The 18,869-nt window shown below is 47.5% G+C and overlaps 1 protein-coding gene across 1 annotated transcript in view; it reads left to right on the forward strand.

Annotated features, from left to right (window-relative positions):
• HUNK (hormonally up-regulated Neu-associated kinase) overlaps window positions 1-18,869 on the forward strand; it is a 154,583-nt gene that overhangs the window by 82,010 nt on the left and 53,704 nt on the right. The window contains exon 7 of the mRNA XM_012558612.1: window positions 11,569-11,696. Coding sequence (XP_012414066.1) covers window positions 11,569-11,696 — 128 coding nt within the window. The remainder of the gene's footprint in view (window positions 1-11,568; window positions 11,697-18,869) is intronic.

Below are 18,869 nucleotides of genomic sequence, written 5' to 3' on the forward strand. Positions count from 1 at the left end.
GGAGGGAGGAAGGGAGGGAGGGAGGGAGGAAGGGAGGATAGGCGTTTTATCTAAGCATGGCTCAGTGGTAGAATTCTCGTCTTCCACAAGGGAGACCTTGGTGTGATTCCTGGCAGTGCACCTCAAGTGCAGCCACCACCCGCCTCAGTGGGGGCCTGCTTGTGGCTCTGATGCTCAACAGGCTTCAGTGGAGCCTTCAGACTCAGACAGACTAGGAAGAAAGGTCTGCAGATCTACTTCTGAAAACCAGCCAGTGAACATCCTGTGGCTCACAGCAGCCCAGTCCGCAACGGATCATGGGGATGGTCTGGGACCTGGCAGTGTTTCTGGCTGTGCATGGCGTCCCCGTGAGTCGGGGCCAACTCTCTAGCCGCTGACAACAGCCACAGGTGAACAGAGGACGTGGAGCCGAGGGCTGAGTTGGCAGAGGAGCGTGACCCACCAGAAGGTCTAGAAGTGAGTGGCATTCAGGAAATTCGGCTTGGGGATCAGAGAGGAGCCAGCGACCAGAGCAAGGTTCTGAGGGATACAGAGTCCCTGGGGCCTCCCCAGAAAGTGCCGGTGGTCCCCGGAATCTGGGCTAAGAGGACTCACCCAGCTGACGACAAGAGGGTGGAACCAGTTAGCAGGCAGCAGCGTCTGCTCCTGAGCCTGACACGACCAGGCCTGGGCTGTGAGCTCCGCACTCCTGTCCCCTTCCACCCTCAGGACAGGCCCCGGGCACGCCTCCCGGCCCACGTCACAGACGGAGGCCCACACGGAGGCTGCACGGCCTGCAGGTGGTGGAGCTGCGCCTGCGCTTGGGGCCCATGGGCTGAAGCCTGAGCTCCTGTGCCCCAGCGTCGCCTGGCAGAGGTGTGGGCGCTCAGCAGGCTGCGGGGCGGGTGTGGAGTGCGGAGGTCTCGAGGGGGTGGGCTGCGGCTCACAGAGGCGGCGTGGACGGCAACGGAGCAGCAGCAGCTGACGCCTGTCTCAGGGTTCCCTAGGGGAACAGAACCAGCGAGACATACATGGTGTTGGGTGCTGGGAGCCGAGCCCAACTCACAGCAACCCCATGTGACAGAGCAGAACTGCCCCACAGGGCTTTCTAGGCTGTGATCTTTACAGGAGCAGATTGCCAGGACTTTCTCCTGAGGAGCAGCTGGGTGGGTTCCAACCGGCAACCTTTTGGTTAGCAGCTGAGCTCTGAACCAGCACGCCACCAGGGTGCCCTGAGACATTTTATATGTATATTTATTTTATATATGTATATAATAAATCTGTCTTGGAAGAAGTGCAACCAGAATATGCTCCTTAGAAGCCAGGAAGCAAGGATGGCAAGCCTATATCTCATGTAGTTTGGACATGTTATCAGGAGGGATCAGTCCTTGGAGAAGGACATCATGCTTGGTAGCGGGTCAGTGAAAACGAGGAAGACCGTCAACAAGATGGACTGACACAGTGGCTGCAATAAGGCGCTCAAGCATCATAACGACGGCTGTGAGGATGGCGCAGGACTGGGCATGTTTTGTTCTGTTGTAAATAGGGTTAATGTCAGTCGGAACCGACTCGACAGCACCTAACAACAACTATATATATAAAACCAAATCAAACCTGTTGCCGTCGAGTCAATTCTGACTCATAGCGACCCTATAGGATAGAATAGAACCGCCCCATAGGGTTTCCAAGGAGCAACTGGTGGATTCAGACTGCCAGCCTTTTGATTAGCAGCCAAGTTCTTAACTGTTGCACAACCAGGGCTCCACATATATATATATATATGCGTATATATATGTATATATATGTATATATATATGTATATGTATCTGTATATATATATATTCCCCCCGAAAAACCCACTGGTCCATGTTATTTTGTTCATTGATCATTGATCAATTATTTGATTCATCCATTCTGTGTTCATTTATCAGGTATTGTGTTTGTTACCTGTTTTCTATGTAGCAAACCACCCCATAACTTAGTAGCTCATGATTGTGGGCTGGGCTCAGCGGGCTAGTTCGTCTGCTGGTTTTCCCCAGGCTCATTCACGGATGGCCTCGGATGGCTTCAGTCCCATGTTCGGTGGCTGAGTTGATGTCGCCTGGGGCACTGGTCATGTATCTCTCATCATTTTGTTCACGTGATGGACGAGTCCCCAGGAGCAAGAGAAGTGAAAGACTCAGAGCACAATCACTTCTCAAGCTTCCTCTTGTCACATTTGCTGATGTCTCATGGGCCAAAGCAATCCACATGGCTAAGTCCAGAGTCAAGGGGAAGAGAGAAAGATTTCAGTTTTGCAAGGAACTTGTGGCTATTTTTTATAATCACTCCCATATATCTACTGTGTGTAAGAGGGGGCATTGGTGGTTCAATACAGGTAGTCCCCAACTTATGGCAGGGTTCCATTTCAACAACTCCGTCCAAAGTTGGTTCTGACTCAAGTCGAATACCTCTTTTTTTGTTAGTTTTCATTATTATTGCCATTTATGAACAGTATCTTTATAAATCCAATCTTTATTTGTCTTTGGAGGTTGGAAAAATTACATATAGATTTACAGATGCATTTTAACATTGTAGCACGTATTTCTAACAATAAGATGTAAAAAAAAAAAAAAAAAAAGACGGTGGTAGGTGTGGTTCGTGGTTACTTGAATACATTGTAAGTCGGGGACTACGCGTCGTAGACTTCTTGCCTTCCATCCTGGAGACCCGAGCTCAGTTCTCAGCCAGTGTTCCTCATGCACAACCACCACCCGTCAATGGAGGTTTGCATGTTGCTCTGATGCTGGAGAGGTTTCAGCAGAGCTTCCAGACTAAGACAGACAAAGAAGAGAGGACTGGCAATCTGCTGCCAAAAATCAGCCAGTGGAGACCCTATGGATCACAGTGGTTCAACTTGCAACCAGTCATGGGGGTGGCGCATGACCAGGCAGCATTTTATTTCACTGTGCCGACTGAATAGCAGCTAACAACACCACCACCTCGTGTGTATCAAGTCTCATTTGCAAATAAATATTGGATGCCCAGTGGAGAGAACACAGCTGGGTTAACTCAAGACAGCTTCAGAGGGGAGAAGGATTTTAATCGGGTCCTTAGGGATGATTGGAGCTTGCTGAGTGGAGAAGAGGGGGAGCTTCGCAGCAGAGGGAACAGCAAGTGCAAAGGTGGGGCGGTGTGAACAACCCAATTACTATTAATCTTGGAGAAAACATGAAACTTCAGAGCCTTCTTCAAGAGATTCCTTTTCCACTGCTTTGGGGTGTTGTGTTTGAGATACGGGTTATGTTTCTGTTTGGTGCCCACGAATTTGCTGGCAGAATTTGAGATGGAAAACCCAGAGAGAATTTAATTTAAAAGGTGTTTAACGAGTGAAAACGGACCCAGTTTTCTGCCCGGTCAGATGCTGTTAGTATAAAACGCCTTCTTTATTCTTTGCTCGGAAGCAACAACAGAGCGAAGAGTTCACTTCCAAGATCAGAAGGAAACTCTCCTCCCTGGAGGTTCCACACCCGGACAGATGGGGCCCTGTGTGAAGATTTCTGAGACTGGCTTTGGAGGAAAACCAGCCTGTCATTCAGGGAAACCTTGGGAAAAAAAACTGCTCTTCCCCGAAATGGAGCCCCAGGACCCCTCCTCCTAGTGAAGCAGGAATTGACTGTGTCAGTGGCAAATGCTGCACTGCTTCTTGGGGCTGTTTGATTATTTGCAATGGTCATTATTTTTAGGACCATGAAAAATAGCCTTAAAATCCTTTTCTTCTTTCATTTATTCCTGATGATTATGGGGAGGGGGGAAAATATATATATATGTATAAAATCAAAGCCATTGCCATCAAGTTGATTCTGACTCTTGGTGACTATCCTACCACACCATAGGGTTTCCAAGGCTGTAATCTTTAGGAAGCCAACTGCCACATCTTTCTCCCATGGAGTGACTGGTGGCTTCGAACAGCCGACCTTTCAGTTAGCAGCTGAACTCTTAACCACTGCGCCACCAGGGCCCTCTTTCTCTCTCCAGTGAACTTTAAGATTTCGGGCTCAAAAGCAAAAGTATCCACTCTGGTGCAGTCAGCCTTTATTACTGCTAAGTGACTTTAACTCAGAGTGGCAGATGCCCTTTTTTTTCCAACCGTCACTGCTCTCTACGTTTCTATGTTTCTGCGGTGACAGAAAACTGTACCTGTTAACCATTATCTCTTCATTTCCCCTCCCCCAAGCCCCGGGTAATCTCGAATCTATTTTCTGTCCTATATATTTGCCTGGTGTAAGTGGGATCACGCAGTGTTAGTCCTCCTGTGTCTGGCGTATTTCACTCAGCGTAGAGTTGTCAAGGTTCCCACATTTTGTAGCAAGTATCAAAACTTCATTTCTCTGTATGGCTGGCTAATATTCCATGGTATATGGGTACCACATTGTGTTTATCCATTCCCCTGCTGATGGATACTTGGGTTATTTCCACCTTTTGGTTATTGTGAATAATGCTGCAGGGAACGCTTGTGTACAAGTATCTGTTTGAACCCGTTTTCAGGTCGTCTGGTATATACTTATATCTTAGTTTTCTAGTGCTGCCTTAACAGAAACACCACAACTGGGCGCTTTTACGGAACAGAAGTTTATTTTCTCACAGTTCTGGAGACCACAAGTCTGAATTCAGGGCATGGCTCTTGTCTATTTCAGCTTCTAGTAGCTCCCAGCAATCCTTGTGGGTACCTCTGCCCGTGTCGTTTGCCCTGCTCTTCTCCCTGTGTGTCTCTGTCCATTCTGCTCTTGTTGGAACTCGGGGCGGGTTAGGGTTAGAACCCCTGACTGAGTGTGACCAAATTCTCTAACAGAGAAAACCCTATTTCCAAACAGGATCATCTTTACAGGTATAGGGGCCATCCGTTTTGGGATGACACAGTTCAATCCGTAACAACCTAAGAGGGGAATTACTGGGTCAGTGGTTAAGAGCTACAGAGAGCTACAGCTGCTAACTAAAAGGTCGGGAGTTCAACTCCACCATCTGCTCCTTGGAAACCCTATGGGGCAGTTCTACTCCGTTCTATAAGGTCGCTATGAGTAGGAATTGACTCAATGGCGATGGTTTTTTTTTTTTTTTTGGTCTGTTTGTTTGTTTTTAATGGTAATTCTGTGTTGAACTTTTTGAGGACCTGCCAAACCATTTTCCACCACGGTCGCACCATCTTACATTCCCACCAGCAATGCACAAGGTTCCAATTTCTCCCCATCCTCGCCAGTACTTGTTATTTTGCAGACATACTTTTTTAAATGAAAAGGATCAAAATTAACTTTATTTTCAGAATATTACAGTGCTCGTTTGAGAACTTTGCTAAATCCCTTAGGGTGTAAGGAAAACAGAAATTCAAGGTTCTCTCTGCGAAGGATTGAGGATGCAGTATTTTTTCAACCAAAGCTACTCTTTGCTCTCAAGGGGACGCCTGGGGTGGGTGAAGCATTAGTATGAAGACACGGTGCCTAGTGGAGAGCCGTGCACAGTCCACCCAGGCCACCTTCTCCGCCTCACTGGATCTGTGTTAAAGTTGTGGGGAAAGTCTGCCCCCAGTGCCGTACCCTTGGGTAGACAAGTTGGCTGAAGGGAGCCATCTTGTTTCCAGCCGAGCTATTCCCATGTTGCCCTAGGCACTCAAGGAGAGAGAGAATTGGCTCCAGGCCTCAGCTTCCATTTTATAAAAGTACTTCCAGACACCATCAGCTACTGGCAGGGGTCAAAGACAGAAGGATCGTATTTTCTGCCGTCAGACCCCCTCGAATATGAAGAACGGAAAGGGGAGGGAGGGGGGAAAGGACACACATGCCTTCTGGGAGGTACAGGGCTTTCAGCTTCTAAGAGAGCAGCTTCCTTTAGTTTTTGAGATTTTTTTTAGTTCTAAAAGCCAGAAGTTTCATTTACCAATTTGTAGCTAGTGTGTGCATTTACAGAGGAAGAGCGGAAGGGAAAGGAGAGGAAGAACACAGACCGTTTAATGGCGCAGCAGTGAGGCCTGATATTACAAGTGGATGCATCTTGTCCTAGTTCCTACTGCTGCCGTAACAGAAATACCACACGTGGGGGGCTTTGAAGAAAAGACGTTTATTTTCTCCCAGTTCTGGAGGCTGAAAGTCCAAATCAGGGTCTCGGCCGTGTGGACTCCTTCCTTGTCGGTGGCCCCGGACATTCCTCGGCTCCTTGGTGGGGAGACAATCTTCACGTGGCGTCTGTCTGCCCCCGTGTGTGCTGTGCTCTGTGTCTTTTCTAAGAAGTGATGGGGGTTAGGGTTTTCCCTGTTCTGGTCGATCTCATTAACGTAATAAAAGAAAACCCGTGTTTCCAAATAGGATCACATCCCGTTTGGTACACGTACCAAAACCAAAAAAAAAAAAAAAAAACAAAAACAAACCCACTGCCATCGGGTCGGTTCCGACTCATAGTGATCCCATAAGGTTTCTGAGGCTATAAATCTCTGCGGAAGCAGACGGCCACATCTGTCTCCCTTGGAGCCACTGGTGGTTTTGAACCGCCAACCTTTCAGTGAGCAGTCGATCACTTTAACCACTGTGCCACCAGGGCTCCAGTACAGGTACAAGGGCCAGGAATTCAGCACATAGTGTTGGGGGGCACAATTTAATCCCCAGCAAATCTCTTCCCCCTAGGCCTTAAATAGGAGGTTATGTTGAAAGATGGTCTGAGTGATGGAGGATATTACTTTTAGGGGGAGAGTTATTTTTAACTATTCCAATGCATTTTCTTTCTTGAAGAGTCTCATAGAAGCGAGGTGTGCAGCCGAAGCTTCTCTCAGCTGCCCTGTGGTACAAACCGGACTGTTTCTGAGGCTCCTGCCCCACAGCCCCTGTGAGAACAGGAAATCAGGTCCCCCACTGCTGCTACCTAGCTCTGCCGGTCACTTTGTCCCCTGCGTTTTATTAAATACACCAGCTGACTTCTCCAGGGAGCGGAGACACTCTCTCTCTCGGCTGGCGCTCCGCTTCTCCTCCAGAGAATACTTTTGTGTCTCCGACTATATATCCCGACCACAGTTTGACTTCTGATTGGATTCCGAAGAGTCCACATTTCTATTCGATGGGGCTACCTTCCCTCTCTCTGCTTCCAGCCGCCCTTCGGTGTCACTGTTTTCTTTTTTTTTTTCTTTGACACCAGATGTCTTAGTTTCTTCGTGCTGCTGTAACAGAAACCCGGGAAGTGGGTGGGTCTAAGGCACAGAAATGTATTTTCTCCCTGTTTAGGGTCTAGAAGTCCAAATTGAGGGCACTGGGTCTAGGGGAAGGCTCTCTCTGTCAGCTCTCGGGGAAGGTCCCTGTCTTGGGTTCTGTAGCCCTGACGCTCCTTGGGGCCTCGGCGGTCTCCACGTGTCTGTCTTCCCCACATTTGTGCCCGCTCACTTGCCTCTGTGTCCATGCAACTCTTCCTGTATCTCAAAAGTCCTTAGGTTTAAGACACACCCTGCACTCATATGGCCTCATTTACATAACAAGGGAAACCCTGTTCCCAAAGGGGGTCACATCCACATTATAGGGGTTAGGATTCCAGCACATATTTTGGGGGACACACTTCAATCCATAACACCAGAGTATCCCTCACTGTCTGGAACCTTTGGGGTTTCTTCCACCTCAACAATGACCCCCCCGTTTCTCTCTGCCGGAAAACCCTCTTCGGGTATGCTGTTGCACGCCCTCATTCCGCCCTCTTATCTCTCTCCCTCTTTAAAACTACCTCCAATTCTTGGGGGTCCCATGTCTACCACCGAGAGCCCAGAAAGCCCCTACGCCATATTTCAAAAGACACATCGGGGAATTCTGAACATGTTTTGAGGCTCCTACTAACTCTGCGGGATTACAGAGGTTTATAAACTGCATTCCACATTGTTCCCTTGGTATTCTTACATCCTTCTGGAATGTCAGAGGGACTGGGTTTCCCTTTATCCAGATATTAACCATGTATGAAAACTCTAGCGGGGAGGGATTAAGACACTCACTTCGATTTCCCTTTTAAAATCTCCTAGGACTGTATTACTATTAGTATACCGCCCCCCCCCCAAAAAAAAACCAAACCCATTGCATCAAGGTGATTCTGACTCATAGTGACCCTATAGGACAGAGTATACCTGCCCCATAGGGTTTCCAAGGAGCAGCTGGTGGATTCTAACTGCTGACCTTTGGGTCGGCAGCTGAGCTCTTAACCACTGCGCCACCAGGGCTCCCAAGGACGTTTTAGCTTTACCTTAAACATCCAAAGGCAGCGACGCATAGTAGGTTCTCACACATGTGCTGGTGTTGTTAGCTGCTGTTAGTCGGTTCCGTACAGCGGAATGAGACGTTGCCCTGTCCTGCTGCATCTTCACTATCGGTGGTGCCCTTGCGTCTGTTGTTGCAACGACGTAGTTGGAGCGCTTTCCAACCTAGAAGGCCTATCTTCCAGCACTCTATCAGACATACTCTGCTGTGATCCACAGAGTCTGCATCGTCTGATTTTTGGAAGTAGATTGTCAGGCCTTTCTTCCTCGTCTGTCGTAGTCTGGAAGCTCTGCTGAAACCTGTCCACCATAAGTGACTGCTGGTATCTGCAATACCAATGGCTAAGCTCCCGGCATCATCATGAAAGACACCACAGTAAGACAGACTGACAGGTGGTGGCTCAGACATATAACCACCCCTTATACCCCTTCTCTCCACCCCCAAAATGGCTCTCCTTCCCAGCCCCGCCAGTTCTTTCACTATGACCGCAGCTTGTCCAGATACCCAGGTTCAAAACTTGGCCCCTCCTCTTCAAACGTCTCTGTTATTTATTTGCATTGCACGTCCCCACTCCCACTCAGACTTCACCTGCAGGTACTAGATTCACCGCCACAGCCACCTGCTCCTCATTCTGAGCCCCTGTAACCCACTTATGCCAGAGGACCCCTCCCCAGTTAGCTGGCCATGGAAAGTTGATTCACAGAGTGTCTGTGAACATCCTGGAGAACATGTTCCACTGAGGGGAACGCTGCCTTCAACAGCTCTGTGTATGCCTAGTCTCTGGGTGGTGCAAGCAGTGAAGTGCTTGGCTGGTAACCGAAGGGTTGGAGGTTCAAATCCACCCACACACCCCTCAGAGGAAAAGCCTGGCGGTCTACTTCTGAAAGGTCACAGCCATTGAAAACCCTGTGGAGCACAGTTCCGCTCTGAAACACATGGGATCACCGTGAGTTGATATTGACGCCACAGCATCTGGTCTGGATTTGACCTATGGCCTCGTCTCCATTCTTGTCTCCACTTCTTGGTTTATGCAGCTTATCCTTCCCATCCTCACACCCGACCAGAGACATGGAGAAGCTCACACATACCTCCTCACGGCCTGAGGGGCCTCCCTTCTCTCTGCGCTTACTTACGAATCTCCTTTCTCTCTTAACTGAACTCTTCTGTGGGCAAAGGAAGTACCGTCCCCCATTCTTCCATTTTCTTTGTCCTCATTACCACGTGAAAGGATTGTGCTTAGTTATTTGTTAGTTGTTTACGGTTCTTGCCTCTCAACTCTAAGCTCCAAGATGGCGGGTCCTTGTATGGTTCACTACCACTGAACTCCCTGGAGCCCTGGTGGCACGGTGGTTAAGAGCTCGGCTGCTAACCAAAAGGTCAGCAGTTCGAATCCCCCAGCCGCTCCTTGGAAACCCTGGTGGGGCAGTTCTACTCTGTCCTGTAGAGTTGCTGTGAGTCGGAATCCACTCAATGGCAATGGGTTTGGGTTTTATGGGTTTAAAATACTGCCTGGGGCAGAGAGCCATCCAGCAAACATTTGTGGAGTGAATGTGTATGTATCGGTCTCTAACTGGTTTATGAGTTATGGATTGGGATCGGGTCTTGGTGCATGTTTGCAATTTGAGAACTATTTCTAGTTGGAGCCTGTGGGCCTGTACCTGTGTTACCTGGAGCACCAAGAGTCATGGATGCCTCGATGGAATTGGGTCTCAAGGGTCTTAATTCAGTCAATCTCATTGAATTTGTTTTGACTGGAAATCCTGTTGCCTCCCTTTAAAACGTATTCCCTTGGGCTCTTTTCAACACTTGAGACCTTTTGGCAGGGAGTCGTCTCATCCCTATCAGGAAATCTCATCAAAATGATATTAGATTTGCACATCAGGAAGATAAAAATCCTCCAGGAAGATGTTGCTGTTCTCTAGATCGGCCTTGGATATAAGCAGTTAAGCTCTTTCAAAAGGCGTTTCAGCCACATCTTAGCTATTGGGCCAAGGCCCGGGGGGCAGGCTCACAATAAACAGTAAAACAAAAAATAAGGGTGGGAGGGAGACCCTCACAGCACTTCTCTGATTGCAGCAAAGGCGAATTCGAGGGAAGAGCCGGGCCCCACTTTTTGTAAAAGGAGGGATGGGCGGTCACTAGGTGAGCTGGTTAGGCCGTTACCTTACTCCCGCCTAGAATCTTTCCCTGTATGTTCTATCTCACCTCTTCTAGGTTCCACCTTGTAAATGGACTTGGAAAACGACATAATGGCAGGAGTGCTTTTTTTAAAATTGTGGTAAAATATATCTTAAAAAATTAGCCATTTGACCATTTTTAAGTGTACAATTCAGTGACATTGATTACATCCACAGTGTTGTGCGGTCGTTGGAACCAGTTGCCCTCAAGTCGACTCTGACTCACGGCGACAACGTGTGTCATGGTAGAACTGTGCCCCACAGGTTTTCAATGGCTGCTTTTTTGGAAGCAGATTACCAGGCCTGTCTTCTGACCCACCTCTGGGTGGTTCAACGCCAACCTTTCAGTTAGCAGCCTAGCATGTTAACCATTCCCACCACCCAGCGACCTCTGTGCAATCATTACCACTGCCTATTTCCAAAACTTTTTCATCACCCTAAAGAGAAACTCCCCATTTCCCCCTTCTCCCAGCCCCAGTACCCCTTGATAAACATTGGTCTCTATGCACTTGCCTATTCTAGATATTTCATGTAAATGGGATCATAACAATATTTGTCCTTTTGCGTCTGACTTAATTCACTCAGCATAGTGTTTTCAAAGTTCATCCATGTATCACGAGCTTCATGTATCAGAACTTCATTTCTCTTTGTGGCTCAGCCCTATTCCATTGTATGTATGTACGCCATTTTGTTTGTCCGTTCGTCTGTTGATGGACCCTCGAGCTGTTATCACCTTTAGGCTCTTGTGAATAGTGTTCCAGTGAACCCTGGTGTACAAGTAGGAGTACTTTCGTTTGAAGTTCTTAACGTCTCCCAGGCGTTTTTGTATGACTTGACCCGGACTTCCTTTCTGTTGGCTTCTTACCCCACCATGGAAGAGAAGGTAGAGGAATGGTTTCTCTTCCTCAGGAGACAGTTCTTTAAACTACTCCTCGATCCTGTGGTCCGTTGTCCAAGTCTTCACAATCCGCGTTCTTTCCCAAGCCTTTCACCATGGATCTTCAAGGTAGTGCCAAGAAGGGTTCTAGAAAGATGTCTGTGGGAAGACCTGTTGAGGTTGGCGTCCAAGTGACAGTAGTGAAGCTTCAGCTGAGCCTGTGTCCTCTCTGTCCCCCCTCCCCTGAGGGTTCCTCTCGTCTCATCTTTCATGTCTGTCTTTTCAGAGGTGTGAACATGTACGCCATGCTGACTGGGACTCTGCCTTTCACAGTGGAGCCCTTTAGCCTGAGAGCTTTGTACCAGAAGATGGTGGACAAAGAAATGAACCCCCTCCCCACCCAGCTCTCAACAGGTAACGCCCCTGCCCCCCTGTGTTCCACGTCCCATGACTTGCACTTCGACCACTTTGGGTTCGTTTGTGATGCAGTATTTGTCTTGCTGCAAAGGTAGTCTGACTCTCCCATGAGTCAGGGGCCTGCTCGACGGCAACCAACAACAAGTGTTAAAATAAGAACGCGCGAGTGGTTTATGGTAGAATTCTCGCCTTCCGTGTGGGAGACCCAGGCTCCATTCCCAGCCGATGCCCCTCACGTGCAGCCCCCACCTATCTGTCAGTGGAGGCTTGCGTGTTGCTAGGATGCTGAACAGGTTTCAGCAGAGCTTGTAGATTAAGATGGACTAAGAAGAAAGGCCTGGCAGTCTACTTCCAAAAATCAGCCAACGAAAACACCATGGATGACCACCGTCTGATCTGCAGCTGATCCTGGGGATGGTGCAGGACCAGGCAGTGTTTCATTCTGTCGTGCATGGGGTTGTCATAAGCCGGGGGCTGACTCGACGGCAGCTAACAAGGGTTAAACATTAGTCTCGAGGTGGTTTGTTTTCACGTCTCTAAGCAGCCACTCCCTTCATCTTTCGTGGGATTCCTTTCCTTTTCCATTCTGATTCTGAATCCCTAACTTCCTCCTTCCTCCTTCTGCACATGGCTCCCCTAAAACAACATACCAGAAGGATCTCATAGTCTCCATTTGAAAAATAATTGCAGGCTTGATTGTTTAAAACTCACTGTATTATAATGTTGACTTGGAAAGGGGCGTTTATAATCACATTTTCATTTCGTCTTCTTTAGTCAGCTCACTGTAAAGGAATATTAGTTTCATTCCAGTTGGGTCTGTGATTTCTTTTGTTACTTGAGTTTTTGAGCCTCTTCAAAAGCTTTTAAATTTATAAAGCGAGGTTTGGTTTCTTGATTAAACAGAATCGTCAGGTGTGTTTGAAAAATACTCTCAAACTTTAGCCAGTTCATATTTCGGTAAACAGCTTGTACTGAGGTTTGGCTTCAGACCCAGCTTATTAGAGCAGTTTTTGGAATTTTCTTCAAGCTCCTGGCCTCAGCCTGGCCCTGGCTGTCGTTTAATCGGCTCCTTAGAATAAACTCAACTTCGCTGAGATAACGCATTTGGGAAAAAAAAGTCATCTGTTCACTTCAAGTCATTACACTGGTGATTGTTGTTGGTTGCTGTCGAGTTGGCTCCGATGCATGGAGACTTTCTGCAGGACAGACTGACACGGTGTCTGGTCGTGTACCGTCCTCACACCGTCAGCACGCTCAAGCCCATTGTTCCGACCGCTGTGGATTTGGAGTGCCTTCCAGGCTAGGGGGTTCATCTGCCAGCACTGTATCGGACAATATGCTATTGTGACCCATAGGGTTTTCTTTGGCTAATTTTTGGAAGTAGATTGCCAGGCCTTTCTTCCTAGTCTGTCTTAGTCTGGAAGCTCCACTGAGACCTCTCCACCATGGGTGACCCTGCTGGTGTATGAAATACCAGTGGCAGAGCTTCCAGTATTAAGTAAAATGCAGCCACCCAGCAGGACAAACTGACAGACGGGTGGTGGTCTGCATGATTAAAACAGCGTTGTTAATTTGCTATGGTTTGGGGTTTTTCTTGAGTTTGTAGAGCACCCATGAAGCTGGTCGCGAAGGTGTGCTTACTTACCCACAGGAACCCAAGCGGAAACGCGTTCCTGTATGCGGTTACTTCATTTCTCTCTACTTCGCCTTTGCTAGGGAGGTCGGCTCTGGAGGCCGAAGGCAAAGGACGAGTGACGTGCTTTACAGTCTGTCGTTCATGCACTCAGGGCCCTAACTCCTGGAGTTAGAAAATGGGGAAAACTGTTATATTTAGATCTTAGAGGAGTCCTGTTATGATTCTGGTGGGGCAGTGGTTAAGCGCTCGACTGCTAACCAAAAGGTTGGCAGTTTGAACCCACCCAGCGGCTCCATGAGAGACCGATCTAGATGGGGCAGCTCTCCTCTGTCACAAGGGGTTGACGGAAATCGACTCGAGGGCACCTGACCGCTAACAGAGAGCTTTCAGAAACGTGAAAACACCACGGAGCACAGTGCAGAATGCTCCTTCGTTCATTTGTTCATTCATTCATTCATTTATTCTGTAAATACGTAGTGTGCACCAGCTATGTGCCAGGCATGTTTTAGGCATTGGGAGAGATTGTCTACTGCAGATTGGTGGGAAGGCACAGTTGCGCCCGTGCGTAACTTGCTCACTGCATAATGCGGCCCTGGCCTCGCCCAACCTAAAGCGGGTGGGAAGTGCCAGAAGTCCACCTGTCCAGGAGGTGGGAAGCTGGCAGTATTTGTCCAGCAGCCTCGGTCTGAGCCACTGGCTGTGAGGGAGGAGCGGGAGTTCAGCCGCGATCACTGCTGCGGTGAGTCGGGCATTGTCATAGTCTGCTCGTGCTGCTCTCACGGAAATACCACGAGGGACTTTAACGAACAGATGCCTATTGTCTCACAGTTCAGGAGCCTAGAAGTCTGAATTCAGGGCGCCGGCTCTAGGGGAAGGCTGTCTCTGTCTGCCTTGGGGGAAAACCCAGCCTTAGCTTCTCTAGCTTTCTTCTCGGCGTTCCTGGGTCATCTCCTGGCATCTTTCTTTCCCCCATTTGTACTCGCTTGCTTTCGTGTCTAACCTGCTCTTTTTAGATCTCGAAAGTGGTTAGGTTTAAGGCACACCCTGCACTGATGTGGCCTCTTTAACCTAACGAAGAAAACCTTATTCTCAACTGGGATGACACCCACAGGTATAAAACAACCGGTTGCTGTTGAGTCGGAATATCGAGTTGATTCCAACTCATAGTGACCCTACAGGACAGAGTGGAACTGCCCTGTAGGGTTTCCAAGGAGTGCCTGTTGGATTCGAACTGCTGACCTTTTGATTTGCAGTCAAACACTTAACCACTGCACCACCAGGGTCCTTCCACAATATATAGGGGTTACGATTTCAACACATATTCTGGGGGGACACAGTCTGATCCATAAGAAACACTCAGGCAGGTTAGTAGCACAGGAAAATCAGTCATTACTGCAGAACCACACCTTGTTCTTAACCCCAGTAATTTACTCCCAGAGCCCTGGTGGCGCAGTGGTTAAGAGCTCGCCTGTTCACCAAAAGGTCAACAGTTCGAATCCACCAGCCGCTCTTTGGAAACCCTATGGGGCAGTTCTCCTCTGTCCTTCAGGGTTGCTGTGAGTCAGAATCGACTCCACAGCAACAGGTTCTTTGTTTTTGTTTTTGCTTTTTAATATTACGCCAGCCTTAGCTAGGGTAATTAAATTTACCAAAAGAGATCTACCTTGAGCATTGTGCGCTTTTTAAAAAAAAAAAAAATATTCTGTTGTGTTTTAGGTGAGAGTTTACACAGCAAATTAGGCTCGCCTTTGACAGTTTTTATACACATTGTTCCATGACGTTGGTTATCCAATTTTCACAATGGATCAGCATTCTCATTATTTCCATTCTGTTTCCATTGATCTAGCTTCCCTTCCTCTCCTTGCCTTCTCATCTTTGCTTTTGGGTAACTGTTGACCATTTGGTCTGTTTACAGTCAGTTGTTTAAGGGAGCACATCACTCACAGGTGACATTGTTTATTTTATAAGCCAGTCTATTATTTGGTTGAAAGTTGATCTGAAGAAATAGCTTCAATTCCAAGTTCAAAGGATATCTTAGGGTGATAGTCTCAGAGGTTTCCCTAGTCTCTATCGGTCCAGTAGGTCTGGCCTTTTTTAGGAATTTGAGTTTTGTTCTACATTTTTCTCCCATTCTATCTGGGACCTTTTATTGTGTCCCTTTTTAGAATGATTGGTAGTGGTAGCTGGGCACCATCTAGTTCTTCTGGTCTCAGGTTTGAAGAGGTTGTGGTTCACGTGGGCTATTAGTCCTGTGGACTAGTTTCTTCTTTGAGCCTTTGATTTCCTTCATTCTCTTTTGTTTCATATAAGTAGAAACCAATAATTGTATCTTAGATGGCCGCTCACAAACTTTTAAGACCCCAGACACTACTCACCAAACTCTCCCATAGAACATTATGTTTGTGAACTTTGTTATGCCAGTTGACTGAGTTACTGAGTTGTCCCCCGAGACTATGGTCCTAAGCCTTTTGACCCAGTAAACCAATCCCATGAATTATTTAGATATGTCGAGGAAGCCTCTGTAACTGAGCACTGTGCTTTTTTAAAGAATTATCTATATGAGTTCAAATTGACAATAGCAACTTGAAAGGTTAGATGAGAGGCTTAGGGAGCAGTGAGTCTAAGTCAATCGTGGTGGAACAATTTGGAGGAGAGTGAGACTGTACAACTTGAATGTAATCAATACCACTGAGTTGTCCATGTAGAAATTGTTGGAATGGTGTATGACTGTCTATTTTCGCCTAAATAAATGAATAAATTTACCCATAGGGAAGAAAAAGTTGCACCCCTGAGGATGTTAAAAAATAGTCTGAAGGAAATTCCAAGAAAGAAATACTTAAAATGTTCCAAGTAATTTCAGCATCACTGGAGCCATAGTCAGCCTCGTGTTGTGTCTGCTTTGACCTTAACCTTTGTGTGTGCCTGTTAAGGGTCTTCTCATCCCCTCGGGACTTTGTCTTCTTCACCTGTCAAGCATACGTTGCGTTTCTATATCTGATTTTCTGATTAGGATCTGAGCTATATTTTCTTTAGTTGTTGGGATGTGTAAGTATCTCTCCTCAACTAGGATTTAACAATTTGTGTTAGGTAGCAAGCATAATGAAGCTGTGTTGCTGACTCTGATGTTATAAATCAAAGAGTGAGGCCTGGAAAGGCCACCCACAGTCATTCAACTGCTCAGGGTTGGGAATGGCCCGGCACGCTAGGACCCAGAGCTGTGAGGCAGCCGCTGATGTAGCCTGGGGTATTTCATCTTGTTTGTAGAGAAATGCTTTTGGGTTTGGAGGTCAGCTGCTGCTCTTCTGACAGCCCCCCATTTTCAAACCCTCTGCCCTTTGAACCCCACCAAGTTATCTCCTTTTCCTTCCAACCAGCCTAGTTAGACAGATAACTGCCGTCGAGGTGGCTGTGACTCATGGCGACCTTACGTACGACAGAAGGAAACCTCACCCCGTTCTGCACCATCCTCACAATGCCAGCGCGTTCAAGTCCATTGTTGAGGCTGTGGTGCCAGCCATCTCGCTGAGGGCCTCCCTCGCCCTCATTGGCCCTCTACTTCAGTAAACACGCTGTCCTCCTCCAGCAGTTAATTGATTCCCCCGATGACACATCCAAAGCAAGCGAGTCGGACAGTGTTCTCTGGTGATCTGTAATGTTTCATTGGCTGATTTTTGGGACTAGATCACCAGGCTATTCTTCCTAGTCTATCTTAGTCTGCAAGCTCCACTGAAACCTGTCCACCATGGGTGCCCTGTCCAACAGGCGATGCTCTGCCTTCTGGCTTCAGCTTTCACCCTGGAAACAAATGTCCTTTCTGTCATCCATTTAGTGACACATGTTTCACATTTTATGTGCTTTTTTGGCGTTGTTGGTGATTTTTCTGCTTAAAATGGCCCCCAAGCATATGCTGAAGTGCTGTCTAGTATTCTTAAGTGAAACAAGGCTGAGACATACCTCATGGAGAAGACACACATGTTAGATAGGCTTCATTCAGAGATGACTTACAGTGCTGTTGGCTGAGTTCAATGTTAATGAATCAGCAGTATATGTGAAACAAGGTGCCTTTAAAGAAACACACGTAAAACAAGGTTATGTACTGATTGGTTGATGAAAATGTATGACCAGACTTCTTCTGAGCAACATAGCGCTATAGTCAGAAGCACCACGCCGTCCCTCCACAGCAAAGATCTGAAAAACTAAGTCAAACAAAGTCACATGTCAGTCCTGAAACTGTAAGCCTCAAATGAAGAGATGAAGAACTCAGCCAAGCACTGAATGGAATAAGAAACTGACCGAGAACAGAGAGCAAGGAGAGATACGTGCAGAGATCCCCTGTCAGCTACCACGGCACGGATCTGCCATCTTGGACTCCTATAGGAGATCAGCGAACAGGGGTTATAAGAAAGTAGCTTCATGGAGCTTCCAGCAGGAGACAGAACAACCAGTAACCAACGATACACGCTTTTCCACCCCCCACCCTTCTTCACCCACATTCGGCCTCCTCTGCTTCCTGCGGCCATAGTCTCTTGGCTAGGAAGCACCAGCTTCACCCCGGTGTTGCTTGAATTCCACCTACCTGTACTGGCCGGCTCCCTGAGTGCCATTTGTTGGTTGCTGGTGTTGCTTTTTTCCACTTCATTAGATTTCTTCCTTACCTCTCACCACCTCCCCCTCCTTTCTCTCAAATACCTGGCTCTGTGGCCATCTTTGCTTCTTCCTGGGGGGCTGCAAGGTGCCACTCGACTGTGGAACTGCTTCCCGGCCCGTGCTGCCACACTGGAGGGACCCCCGGGGCTTGCTTTTTCTTTTGTTTGTTCTGACTTGTTCGGTTTTGATTGTTTTCTTTTTCTTTTCTTGGCTTGGAAGCCCCTTCTGGCCGGACAGTGCTGTGCAGCTTGGGAGATACTCCCTTACTCTGCGTAGATACACAGTGACGTCCCTGGGAGCATTTCTTTTCTCTGGTTTTTTTGTTTGTTTGTTTCTTTGTTTTGTTTTCTTCTTTGTCTTTTTCCCTTTTTGTCTTTCTTCATTTCCAGTTACTTGGTTTATTCATTTTTTTCTTTTACCTTTTTTCTTTTTGTTTGTCTCCATTTCTCAGTCTCTCATCTATCCACTCCAATGGCAAGCTCCCTTAGCACTCTTTTTTGTTTGTGTGTATGTTTTTGGCTACTGTTCCTCTCTCCTCTCTCTCCTCTTTCCCATACCCATCTTAGCTCCACACATCACATTCCCCCCACTCGCTCCTGCCTACCTACGCTGTGTGCTGAACATCACACCCCCAGGCAGCACAGGCACGGCCTACCGAAACCTGCCCCGCACTGATTTCTGACCTGCCTTTTTGGCCCTAGTACGTGCCAACATCATTCTTAATGGAGTGAGGCTGAAAACATTCCCCTTGAGAACAGGAACAAGACAAGGATGCCTTTTATCTCTACTCCTATTTAACATAGTGCTGGACGTCCTATCTAGAGCAATAAGGCAAGAAAAAGAAAGGGCATCCGAACTGGTAATGAAGAAGTTAAACTGTCCCTGTT

The sequence above is a fragment of the Trichechus manatus genome, unplaced genomic scaffold (genome assembly GCF_000243295.1).
Source record: "Trichechus manatus latirostris isolate Lorelei unplaced genomic scaffold, TriManLat1.0 scaffold00177, whole genome shotgun sequence".
NCBI lineage: Eukaryota > Metazoa > Chordata > Mammalia > Sirenia > Trichechidae > Trichechus > Trichechus manatus.